Below are 14,045 nucleotides of genomic sequence, written 5' to 3' on the forward strand. Positions count from 1 at the left end.
TCCCCTCTACATCTCCCAGAGCAACCATTGCTATAGTCACTTCACTTATGTTCCCCCACATAGGGAGCCAGGATAGCAACCAACGAGCTAAAAGCGGTAAAGGGGGCAGTCCCTAACACTAGGTCCTGCATGCCGTCATAAACCGTTCATCATCTGGTCCCCGTGTATTCATTCAAGTTAAACATAGCTTGTTGCATGCCCAATTCATGAATATTCAGCATATCTTTGCCATTTACTCACATGCTCTGGGTGTACTCCGGTGTCATTCCAAACTGTCCACACAGTGGCAGTAAGCCATTCCATCAGTGTGTGGTTCCCCTGACCTTGATTGAGCCAAGCGGTGACTGTTCTGCAGACGCGCCGTAATGAGGGCTGTACGGTTACAGATGCCAATTCTCCATCTCATCAGGAGAGCATGAGATACTGTCTGTCTTCTCATCCCAAAGGTGCAGAAACCAATCCAGCAACAGTTGGCCAGGGCGCTGCCGACGTTGCTTCCCCAAATCCCACAATTCCACAGATGTGTACAGGGTACACATGGTGAACTCAGTCACTATGGGACCACCAGCTTGCACCCTACCTGGCCCCAGGGGTTACTCATGCTTTACCTTTTGGCGTATGATGGGCCGTACTTGCGGGTGGACTTCTTCCGGGACGTCTTCCCCCATCTCTGAGGGCAACTCCGAGGGTGGACTTTTTTGGAGCTCAGCTTCCAGTTGTTGAACCCTTGTGTCCAAGGCATCTGCTTTCTGCCAAAGCTTCTGTACCTGCACGGCCGCTGCTAGAGCTTTGTCCATACTTTGCCTCAAAGCCATTGAAAGTGCCCAGCTCGCTTGGCCGGCCGCTGCTCGTGCTTTTACCGGCAACTGCTTCTCCAAGGAGCGGAGCATCTTCTCAATACTTATCGGGACCCATCAACTGCCTCCCATGGCTCAGGTGGAGTCCATGTAATCAATACCACCGCCAATACCACACACTGGATGGGGCCACATGTCCTTCCCGTCTTCCAGTGGGGCAGACGGCTCTCATACCTGGGAATCCTGCCCATGACTATGCCAAGCGTGTAGCTGCAGATTTCACAGTTGCGAAGTAAGCTGTGTGAGACTCCGGCAGTTGGAAGAAAATGCAGGAGCCGTAGGCAACTGCAACAGAGCTCTTTATTCCATCAAGGGCACAGCCCACCTCACAGGGCCGCAGGGTTATCCAGCAAGGGCGTGGCGCCCCCTCGACTTGCGGAGGAGCCTTTTTATACACTGGTTAAACAATAGTGTCACACTGCCGGATGATGGAAGCCTGTGCACGCGTACCAGGCACCGGTTTATATAAGGGGAGAAGTGCTGAGTTTGTTCCACTCAGAAGTTAGCTGTGGGTGAGAGGAGGGAGCCTAACGAGAGCCATCTTTTTTTCTCCACACAAGATCACACATGAATACTCTTTCCAGTCTTTGTATCTGCGTATTTTTTCATTCTTCCTGGCTTTCTATTAGGGTCATTAAAACCCAAATTTCACATTTGAGAGAATTGACTAAAATATATTTAAACAGCATGCCATTCAAATTATTATTTAAAAAGCAATTTTCTACTGTAGATTTAGAAACCAACAGATCTCTTTTAGCTAGCATAACTTCTGATTAACTAGTTTAATCTGTACAAAATTACATAAGCAAACCTGAAACAAGCCTCCATCAATTTTTTGCCTTTGGATATAACATAATATTTTAAAAAATGAACCAAATAGAGTAATTAGCCCCCAGGCAGATCAAATGACTCTTAATAGCCATCTCCCACACATTCCTTTGGTGCAAAGACTGAAAATGGAAATAAAAATGTGGCAGCCCATGGGTTAAAGCCCTGCATGTGCCCTACTAAGCAACTGTTTGGAATATTAATATCTAGGGTTAACTTTACAGAAGTTCAAAATGGGAAGAGAATTGATATCTTCCCTTTAGGCTGCCAAAAGCTCTCTTTCGATGAACTATATGATTTTTAGCAGTGCTTGGCTGTGCCTGTAATTGCATGGAAAGACTTATTTTTCAGTTATTTAGTTAATTCAATTTTTATTTTGTTTCAATTCCATTATTTGCGGCAGCATAACATCATGAATAAAATATTCTAATTGTAGTTGGTGGGAGACATAAGCTATGTTATAAAGACCCTACCTCTAGTGGGTAGGAGTTCTGAGTCCCAAAATTCAAACCAGCTTTGTATTACTGGGGCAAAACACTTAAGCAATATGGAAGTTGGTTTTCACATTTACACAATTAGAAGACTAGATTTGATCATATCTAAGGTCTCTTTTAGTGCCAAAATTTTATGATGCTACTTTGTATTTAAACACAACAGTTATTATAGGTTACTAAAAATTATTGTTATTGAGAAAGTAACTCCAAATTCATGATATGATAGGGATTTTTTTTTTCTGCATTAATTATACCTTACACAGGTATTGCTAAAATTTGTGTAAGCATTAAAACCACATGAGCTGCATGTTAAAATGCAGATTCTTGTTTGTTAGGTTTGGAATGTGACCAGGAATATACATTTTAAATAAGTCCTCAAGATGATACTGATGCAAATTGTTCTCAGGTGATGCTTTGGGAAACAGTTTTTTATAATTTCTGCTGAGCAATGATTCTCAAACTTTTTTATCTAATCATCTTGAAGAAACAGCCTTTCTTACATTCTCGATTCTTGAGAATCACTTCTGATTCTCACCTAGGGGGAAGGTTTTGTCAGCTTAGAAGGGGACAGAGTGATCAGTATAAAATTACTAAGGGAATATATTTGAATAGCTTTATAGGTGATTCTGAAATGGCTTTGACAGTGGTGGGGTGGTGGTGGCGGGGTAGGGTGGGTGGGCATTGTTCAGAGGGAGCTTGAATCCCTCCACAATTAAGAACCATGGATTTGAATAATATGCTTACATATATGAAACATTGAATAATTTGCTTTATTTTGACTTAATGTGTATATTATATTGTAAAACATTCGTAGAGAAAAAGGCAAAACGAAGAAATTTTTTCAGTGAATGAAGTGTCCCTGATCTTAAAACGAATTCGTTCTTCCTTGCTCTGGGTCATAGCTTTTCCCCTACTTGCCAAATTCCCCATTTTCTTCATAAAACATTCTAAACCAATTGTTCGTTCTCTTTTCCTTATCTTCATAATTTTTTTAATAGCTAATTTTTTTACTTGTTTTGGTTTTGCGTATTATTTGTTCACGTTCTGTTTATTGATTTCTTTCATCTTCATTATTTCCTATTGTATTGCCCTGTAGAAGTGCAATGGACCCCTCGCTCCCACCCCATATTTACCTCATATGTTGAGATTGATGGTGCCACAAATACACACCAAGAGGGTATAAAAAGTTTATTATTCATATAATGAGGCTTTCTGGGGAGAGCAAGATGGTCACAAATAGGTCCAAAAGTGGCTCGAGAGAGCAAGGAGGTGAAATGGCTTTGCTTTTGTGGTTAGGTGGTAGGGCTGGGGTGAAGTTCCCACATGCAGCAGGCACTTTCACGGTTTCAGTTTCCCACTGGCACTAAGGGAAAGAATGCCTGGGAATTCTTATTGGCTTGTCTACATGTTGGGTAGGAGGTTAGGGGAAAGGGATGGGGCTTGAAAACTGTCAGCAGTCAAACATCCAAAAAGAAGTCAGACTGTTACGTTATATTTGCTTACTTTGGGGTTAGTTTTTTTATTATTATTATTTTTTTAAGGTTTAAGATGAAAACACATATCAACAACTTTATACCTCTTCCCCACAATGTAAACTTTAAAAGCTACAAATTTTCTTCTATGTACTTCTTTGTTGCATTCCATTAATTTGGACTGGTTATGTTTTAGTTATCATTTAGCTTAACATATTTTTAGTATCTCCTTTGACCTATGAGTTCTTTTTAGAAGCATACTGTTTAATTTCCAAATATTTGGGCAACTTTTCTAGCTACCTTGTTTTTGATTTCTAAGTTAATACAGTTATAATCAGAGAAAATAATCTCCATTATGTTAATACTTTGAAATTTATTGTAACTTGTTTTAAGGCTCAACGTATCAGCTGTCTTTTTGAACGTTTCATGTTCACTTGAGAAGACTGTATATTATGCTGTTGTTGATTGTAGTGTTCTCTAATGGCAAATAGATCAAAGTGTTTAATAGTGCTGTTAAAATTTTCTACATTTTTACTGTTTTTGTCTTTTTCTATGAATTATCAAAGGGTATTGAACTTCTCAAGAATAATTGTGAATTTGTCTATTTCTTCCTTTAGTTCTGCCAACTGTTTCATGTGTTTGAAAGCTTTATTATTACATGCATATATACCTTTAAGGTTATTGTTTCTTCCCCTTAATTGTTAGACAATGTCCTTATTTATCTCTGGTCATACTCCTAGTCCTGAGGTCTACTTTGTCTGATGTTAAAATAGCCACATCTGATTTCTCATGTTTAGTATTTTCATGGTTTATATTTTTCATTTTTTTTTACTTTTAATATTTTATGTTCAAAGTATACTCTTGTTAACAACATATAGTCAGGTTTTAGTTTTTTATTTAGTCTGACGGTCTCTGCCTTTGTATTGATATTTAGGCCACTTACATTTAATAAAATCACTAATATGTGAATATTAAATATATCATCTTGTTATTTAATTTCTATTTGTCTTGCCTATTTGTTCCTCTGTTTCTCTTTTCTTGTCTTTCTGGTGAGTTTGTTTTGTGGTGGATTAGGTGAGTTTTTCTGTAATATATTTTATCTATCCTATTGATGTTTATAGTATGCCTCCTTGATATTTTTTTTTTCTTTAATGGTGTTCTAGAGATTACAATATGTATTTTTAATTTATCATAGTCTGCCTTCAAAAATATTTTACTGCTTCACAAAAAGCTTAAGAATTCAATAATATATTTCTAATTGTAAACCTCCGTGCTTTGTACTCTTGATATTATTTATTTTACTTTTAAAATGCTATAATCTCCAATACATTGTTATTATAATTTTACTTCAAATAGTCAATAGGCTCTTAAAGAAATTAAAAGACACAATATCTTTTAAAACATAAATGGTGATACATTATAAATATTCTTTGTATTTTCCACCATATTATTATTTCTGGTGTTCTTTATTCTTCCTTGAAAAAGTGCATTTCAATCTGGTATCACTTCTATTCAGAATAAAGAACTTCATTTACTATGTCTTATAGTGCAGAGGCGCTATATATGAATTCTTTCAGCTTTGGTTTGGTTGAAAATATTTTTATTTTGTCTTTATTTTGAAATATATTTTTGTTGAATATGGAATCTTAGACTAACAGTTTTTTCTTGCAGCACTTTAAATATGCTGTTTTATAGTCTTATGGCCTCCATTGTCTCGTGAAGTTAGCTATAATTCTTGCTGTTTCCACATATGAAATTCAGTTGATTGTCATTCAGAGTTTCTGGATTTGCAAATTCACCTACTCACTAAAATTTATTTGTAACTCCTAAATCAATAGTTGTGGCACATTGTTGTAATTTATGGACATGTGCAGATTGGCAAAAAATTCAAGTCCCCTGATGTGCAGATTCCGAGGTGGTCAAGATTCCGAGGTGGCCTTGTCTTCTTGTTTCAGTTCTCCTACTGTAAACAAGGATTCTTTCTGTGATATAGTGTTGTGTTTCTTTGATTTTTTTAAACTGATAATTTACTATTTCAAATGGACCCCAAGTGTACTCAAGTCTATCTGATATTTCTGAGCACAAGAAGGCTGTGATGTGCCTTATAGAGAAAATAGGTATATTAGATAAGCTTTATTCAGGCATAAGTTATAGTGCCATTGGCTGTGAGTTCAATATTAATAAATCAACAGTATAATAAATCCAGAAAATGGAAAAGAAAATTTATCTACTCTATATGAGACTTCTCCAGAAAGTGCTAAAGTAACTTCTATTTTATTTGATGAGGCAATGGAAAAGATAAAAATAGTTAAATTAGTGGGTTTATGAGATGGCTGATTTAAAAAGCATGAAGGGCAGTGTTGTTGTGAGACTAAAAACCAAATAAGTTTATGGTGATATTTTCTAGGTTCAGGAAAATGTTACACCCATTTCAATTAGTGCTACCTGACTCTTATGCTTCAAAAGATGATAGAACATAAACATGTCAAACATGCAGGTGGGGCAGGTTCTGCAGATCAGGAGGCCATGGAAGAATTTTAGAAATATCAGCTAAGTGTTACAGAGGTAAAGGTTATGTGGAAGAGCAGGTTTTTAATACTGATGAGACCGGTCTGTTTTATGAGGATGTTGGCAATGAATATATATGGCACAAATCACGTTTCAATTGATGAAAATGTGACCAGAGGCTTGCAGGAACCTAACCCTGTATATCCCCTAGGAACAAATAGTTCATTATTCACTAACTCAGTGTTTTCAGTGACTTTATTGAACATAACTATCACAAATAACAATAATCAACTATATATTTTTCTTGCTACTTTCATGATTTTTCTCTTTATTTGATTTTCATCATTTTTATTCTGATTCTCCTTTTTTTATGTTTACTGAATGATGTTTGCTGAATTTCTTGAGTCTGTAGTTTTTATGTTCATTAATTATGCAAAATTTTTAGCCATTTCTTCCTCAAATATTTCCTCTGTATTATTCTTTTTCTCTTATCCTACTGGAACTCTATTATGTTAGACCATTTGATATTATATCACAGATCTTGGATGCTAATTTTATTTATTTATGTGTAATATTTTTCTCTTTGTATTTCAGTTTGCATTTATATTAACCTGTTTTCAATTTCACTGATATTTCCCTTCAGCTCCATCCAGTCTAAGTCCACTGAAAGAGTTTTTTTTTTATTATTGATATCTTATTCTTCATTTTTTAGAATGTCTTTTTGACTCTTTGTAGTTTTCATCTTCTGCTCATGAAGATTGTTCATCTTTTCCAATAGGACCCTTTAACTTATTTTTAATAGTTGTTTTAAAATCCTCATCTGATAAGTTCAGCATCTTGTCCATCTCTGAGTATGATTTTATTGACTGCTTATTCTCTTAATAATACATAACATTTCTCTGCTTCTGTACATCTTATGATTTTTAAAAATTAAATGCTGGAATTCTTTAAAAAAAACAGTAGACTGAAATAAATAATATTTATCCCAGGAAAATGCATATCCCTTCCTTTTTCATGTTACCGGTGTTGCAATTGACTTAATCTTAAGCACTCAATCTGGTGTTTCTGGATTTTGTTGTTGCATTTGGTAGAATCAGCTCACCACAGACCTCAAATTATCTTATGAGGAGATCAGAACCTTCCCTTAAGTGGGGCTTGTGACCTGAGTGCCCGGAGGGTTTGTTTCAGTTTTTCCACCCTCATCTTTTCAACAGTCTCTGCGTACTTGCAATGTTGGGGAAGTAGTCTCTCTTAGCATTTCTGCCTGTTTCCTCTAGTACTCAGTCTATGATACAGAATAGTTTGTGTTCTTTTCTCATTCCTGTTGCATTCTCAGCATTCAGTAGGTCTGGTGTTTTATGTTTTGGGCATAGGCAGTCTCTCTCAGCTTTCTTGTTCCATTCCTAATCTTTCTGACGAGTACTCAGCAAAAGTCCATGGAAAAGAATTGGTAGTTGGAAGCAGACCCACCCACCCCTCCCTTTTTTTTTTCTCTGAAGCTCCAAAGGCTTCTAAATCCTTATGCCAGCCCATTTCTGGTCTTACAAAATTAAAGAAATAGTTGTGTCTTCCTTACCCGTGTCTATATTAGTTTCTGTCTCTTTCCACTGCTCTGCCAAAGATAAAAGCAGCCAAGGGTCTCTTTCCTCCTAAGAGAAAATTATAATTATCTGGATTTTATTAGATTATGTTTATTGGTGAACTCAGTTATCAAATAGGCTTTAAAAATGTATGATTTTTTAGGTTATCCAGGTTTGTTCTATTTTTAGGGTGGGAGGGACATCCTCTTGAGATTTATGTCGTAGGTAGAAGCAAAAATCTTTCTTGGCTGTATCTTCATAATCTCCTTTTCCTTTGATTTTCTCTTTACCAAACTATTATTTCAACTCATGCTTTGTTTAATAACAAACAAACACAATGACAACTATTTCTCAACCATTCATCTTTTTGTCTCTCTGGCTATAAATATTTATTCTCCCCACCCCTCACCAACTATAAAAATATTTCCTTGGTTTCTCCATTTATTTTTCCTTAGTCTTTTCTCAACCCACTAATATTTAGTTTCCAATATAGCCTCCACCAAGACTTTTCCTGTTTCTGTGACATCCAATTGCCAAATCAATCACTTTTCAATTTGTATTTTATTTGACCTATTGCGTTCAAAATGTTTGAAACTTCCTGCTTTGCTGAACCTCCCTTATTGCTTGGTCTTATGACCTCTCTTACATCTCTAAGTTCTCCTTTTCAGTCTGTCTTTAGAATGCTGTTTTTCCTGGAACTCTTTCTTACCCAGACTTTTTTCATGCTCTACACACGTACTGTGAGCTATCTCATCCATGTTCAATAGATTCAGCTTTTAACTGAAAATGCAATTTATATCTTCAACCAAGATCTCTGTCCTACTCTCCAGAGCTGTATATTAAACTGCCTTTAAGACAGACCACTGGATGCTCCTTTTTCTTTCTCTCCTTCTGTATTCAAACCTCTTCCACTTTGATTCTTTATCTCATTGAAAATTACACCATCCTCTTTGTGGTTATCCAAACTTGAAACCTGGAAGTCATTCTTAATTCCTACCTTCTCCTTAATCAAATCAACTACTCAGTCCTATTCATTTATCTCCCATGCATTTCTCCAATCTCATTCCTCTTCTCTAACCTCATTGTCACATCCCACAACCTCTACCACTTGTTACCATGGCTATACCTTCTTTATCCATCTCTCTGTAGATTGGTCCTCCACACTGCTGCCATAGATTCTTTGTAAAATGGCAATCAGATCAGATCGCTTCCCTGTTTAAAACCTGTAATTGTTTCTTGTTCATTTTTAATACCTAGCACTTAAGAGACACTCAATAGTTTTGAAAGAATGAAAGGCAAAACTTAAAATTACATTGAAATATATTCAAGATCTTTTTTTCTCTAACCCCTGTCAACTTTTCCATCTTAATCTCCTATTTTTCTGCCTTTTGCCCTACATACTCTAGCAATTATCAAATCTTTTATAGTTCCAGGAATAAGCCTCCTTGCTGTTGACATGTTGTTCCTTTTCTTCTGAGACATTTGCCTTGTTAACTTCTCCCAGTAAAACTCAAGTGGTCCTTTCCTTCGGTTCTAAACTGAGCTTTGTAGAAATCTCCATTCCAGCAATTAATTATCTGTTTGCTTATGGGTTAGACTCCCATAAATGATATACTCCTATAAGGGGAACTTTGTCTTTTCTACCTATTATCTCAGCATCTAGTAAATTGTTTGTTATACAGTAAAACCTTAAAAAAGTAAAAAAGAAAAGAGTGTGTGTTCAAACCATGTTATGACATACTAAACCAGGAACTGGTTGTGACTTATAAAACCTGTGGAGTTGGGTTATTTCTTATTTATTAAAGATACTTTTTCTTGATTAGAAGAAAATCATTTAAACCTGGAAACACATTTAGAGATTCAATGATGAGAAGCAGAAGATGTTAGATATGTAATAACTTTTCTTTTTCTTTCATTTTTTTAAAATTTTATTTTCAGTTAGAGTTGACATTCAGTATTAGTTTATGTTAGTTTCAGGTATTTTCTGTTTCCATTGTGGGAGAGGTAATAGAGAAAGAAACCATTGAGAAAAGTTGTCTTTAGCCTAGCTGGATAGTGTGAGTTGAGTAGAAACAGAAAGGAATCTCATAGTCTATCATTAATGTAGTTCAGGCAGAAGGAGGAAGTTTTGCTGATTTTAGAGCTTGCCAGAAGGGTTTGGACAGTCTAGGGCAGATCAACACCTGAAGGCAGTATAAGTAAAAGAAAGTTCAGGGAATTAAAACACTAGAGAGAAGAATCAAGGATATGTCAGCAGTAACAGTAGCAGCTAACTTGATGAGAGGTACTTTTCAGTTTTTTAAATTTAGCTTTTAAAAAATATCTTGTTACATTTATGTAACAAATAGAATAACCAAACAGATTAATTATTGACCTTGTGATTTTAGCTATTTTTTTTTTATGAAACACATATGCAGATGGATTGTGAATGGTAGTTCTTCTGAGGTCTGTTTCCTTGGACGGTATTATTGTTCGTCTTTATCTTCAGTGCACCACCTGAGACAATGATAAGTGACTCATCCCAGGTTTGGTTCGTGGAAGGGAATGGCTCATCTCTGGAGGCTGCCTTAATATTTCCAGATTGAAGAAAGATATGACTTAACTAGGAAAGTAGGAAAGCATGTGGGGATCAGTCATAATACCTTTAGGTAAAACAATTGAAGACATTTAACCTATTGTTTTTAAAATTAGAAGCCAGACAACTGGGCTTTCTGCCATGTGATAAAACATAAGAAAAAAATTAACAAGTTACAAAATAATGTATTTGACGGGGAAACCTGCTATCTCTTGTTCCACTTGTATGATCTTAAGCAAGTTATCTGAACCTTCTGTGGCTCAGTGTTCTGTAAAACAATGGAAATTATACTTGCCTTTCTTCATGTTGTGAAAGTAGATGGATGTTTTTTAAGAATTTAAAATGCGACATCAAAATAAGTTATTATAATTGTGATATTTTTATTTTTACAGTACAGCTTCTGGACACACCCAGCTGTCTCTTAGGTGGAGTTCTTAGAATGATATTTGGTCGTATGATATGGAATAGTAAGTCAGAGGTATGACATGTAGGTGAGAGTACAGGCTCTGGGATGGACAAACTGGAGTTTGAATTCTAGCTATACTGTTTCCTATTGTGTGACCTTGGGTAAGTTGTCTTCTCTATGCCTCAACTTTTTGTTTTCAGTCTGTAAAATGGAAATAATAATAGTGCCCACCTCATATGTTGATGCGAGGTCTATGTTAAAACAAAATAATAAATTAAATAATTTAGATAAACCCTTAATAGAGTGCCTGGGTCATTTTAAGCATGAGATAAAGATTGACTTCGAGAAGTAAAATACCCCAACTTCTCTGGATGAATGGCTGGGACCTTGACAATGAGTTCTGAAAAGAACCGTTGCTTTGGTGAGTACAAATTTTGTAGAGCCAAGCAACTTCTTTTTCTTTATGTAAGACTGGTAGATCCATAAGAAGTCCCCATTAAGTTCAGTTTTCTCAACAGTTTTCATTTCTCAAACTGAAAACACTGCCAAACTCTGAACATAATTGTTCCCTAGCCAGGAAAAGCCCAGAATGGATAAGTGGGCTAGCATGATAAGATGTTCAGAGAACATTGTAGGCAATAGTAAAGGCTTCATTCATTCATTCATTCATTCATTCATAACCCTGTACTCATCTTACTAGATAAAAACAAAGAAAATAAATGGTAAAGTAACAAAATGGCTGACATATATGCATGTATATGTGTATATATATAGTCTTTATATATGTATTTATATATAGTCTTTTATATATGTGTATTTATATGTATATGTTTATATATGTAAATATACCTATATGTGTATGCATATATACATGCATAAAATTCAATATTCCATGGTGCTACAAATGATAGAAATTATGTGTAATTATATTAAACATGGATATTATTTAGTAAGTATCATGATCTAAATACTTTATATGTGTTGACTGATTCATTGTCTACATTATAAGGTAAATATTACCACTTCCATTTTACAGATGAGGAAACAAGGAGTCATAGATGTTAAGTAACTTGCCTAAGGTCATACACTACTAAGAGAAGACTATAATTTGAACCTAATTGACCTAGCTATAGCACTCACACTGTGAAGCAGTAGAACTAATCTCAGTTAGTTGCTAGAGAAAAATAAGTGATGAAACAAATTCATACTGAGATACAGAAGAATAGTTTAATATTTGATAAACTCAAATCTCTACCAAGTGAAATTTCTGGCAATTTAACAAATGAAGATTAATAAAGTGGGGAATCTGAATTATTGTTTTAAATGTTAATGCACTCACTGTCCCAAAAGGATGATCAATAAAGTTAGATTAATTATTCCTGGAAAAAACACAAAAATGGACATTCCATTTTCTATGATTTCATGGGTCTAGATCAAATGAGATTATCACATAGAGAATTGCGACCAAAATAAAGAATTGCAGTGCATTTGCATGATAATTTTGTTTAGTGCCTTCGGTTTAGATTATTCAAATACACATGCCCAGGTATGTAATTTTTAAAGAAATGGGGGATTGACGAGAAAATGCAAGACAGTGCCATAAGTTAACGAGTGGCCATTCACAATTAAAGCCATTGGAAGATAACCTTATTCAATAGCCTAGAGAAATATATTAATTAAGGAGTAGAAACTAAAAGTAGTTTGTCAAATACTTTTTTGAATCCAAAATATGTAGCAAATTTTGAAAGGAATTAGCTTAAAGTTAGCCATATAGAATTTAGGGTAAAGTAAGAAAGAAAGGAGAAATAAAATAAGGCCAGAACTGTAGAACTGTGGCATGTGGCTCCATAGAACATGGATTTATTTTCTTACAGAGTGAGTGTCCTCTTTAATAAATGACCCACTGCAGTAAAGTCAAGAAATCACAATATGAGAGCCATCTAGAATCTTTTATAATTCTCCTCAGGGCCAACTTTAATCCACTGAATTGACTAAAGGTCTTATTCTAACATTGTTTAGCACTCAGTACGTTGTCAAACAGTGAACGGACACCGAAATCATAAATGAACAAATAAATAAATGAATGATTTTTGGTTGCTAAAATTCAATGTGATGTTTTTTCTTATTCATGTTTCAAATGTCTCATATTTTTGGACATCATAGGTCAGCTGTTTAATTTCTGAGGGTTCGCCTCAGCTTCCTGAACATAAGGGTTGTGTGGGGAAAGGGTGAGCACCCCCCAAAATACTTCAATTCCAGAAACAATATTACTCATCTTATAATTTTTTATAAGGATCAAAAATATATATTTCTTTTCTGTTATTAAAGTAGCTTTTTCAGTTTTCCTTGTGGGACCTGCTCCTATTCCTTTCCTCTTTCTTCTTTCTTCTTAAAATGTCATTTACTTTTTTTAGCAGGTTGTAATGATCATAGCTACCTATAAAATTTTTGAATGACTTGAGGTATCATCATGTTTGTCATTAATGTATAATTTTGAAGGACTTGTTGCTGAATGATGAAAATTAAAAATGCAGAAGCAGGAATTTTAAGAATGAGAAAGGGTGTGTTGGCAGAGAGGTGGATTCTGATCTGAAGCCCATACTGTGCAGTTTAGAATCCCCCTGAAATGACCTCAGAAGATACTGTTTTTCTAAAAATCTTAACTATAAAAGAAATATATAAATATCTGATCTTTTCAGGATTTTTCCTAGGTGACTATAGGAAACCATTATAATTTGTCATATGTGCATTCTTTTAAATATAAAAAAAATGTTTTCTTGCTGAACAGTTGTGCAAATATTAACATAATGTTTCTTATTAAAGGAGTTCAGTGACTACCAAATAACAAGTGTCAAGCATAAGCTACTTTAACAGAATTTTAGCTACTCTCCCTACATCCGTTCTCTCTTTATTCCAATTCATTCCAGAATTTGTGGTTAAGGTATGACTGATAATTTCACTTCCTCAGTCAAAACTTTAAATAGCTTCCCATAAATATTCCCTGCTCAGGTAATTATTTTCTGAGGGAAGCATCATGGTGTAGTGGACAAACTTGGGTTTTACAGTTAGAGAGCAATGGATTCGAATAGACTATGTCTTATGACATATTGAGTCGCAGTTCAATTAATCTTTCAGAGTATTCATTTTCAATAAAATGAGGATAATAATTCTTATCAAATAATGTTGCCAGAACTATTATGTGTAATTAAAGAGCATGGTTCAATAATTGGTATTAAAATAATAAAAAAGAAAAAATTATACAATTATAAATTTAAAGACCCCCCTCATACTCTTTTCTCATTTAGAGTGAGAAGCTTTATTTCAG

At 35.0% G+C, this 14,045-nt stretch overlaps 1 protein-coding gene across 1 annotated transcript in view; it reads left to right on the forward strand.

The window, feature by feature from the left end:
* The window catches only part of LOC120607731 (uncharacterized), a 223,827-nt gene that overhangs the window by 49,042 nt on the left and 160,740 nt on the right, over positions 1–14,045 (forward strand). The window contains exons 7-8 of the mRNA XM_039869492.1: positions 356–531; positions 676–1,089. Coding sequence (XP_039725426.1) covers positions 356–531; positions 676–1,089 — 590 coding nt within the window. The remainder of the gene's footprint in view (positions 1–355; positions 532–675; positions 1,090–14,045) is intronic.

Source organism: Pteropus medius, unplaced genomic scaffold (assembly GCF_902729225.1).
Source record: "Pteropus medius unplaced genomic scaffold, Ma_sr-lr_union100, whole genome shotgun sequence".
NCBI classification, from domain to species: Eukaryota; Metazoa; Chordata; class Mammalia; order Chiroptera; family Pteropodidae; genus Pteropus; species Pteropus medius.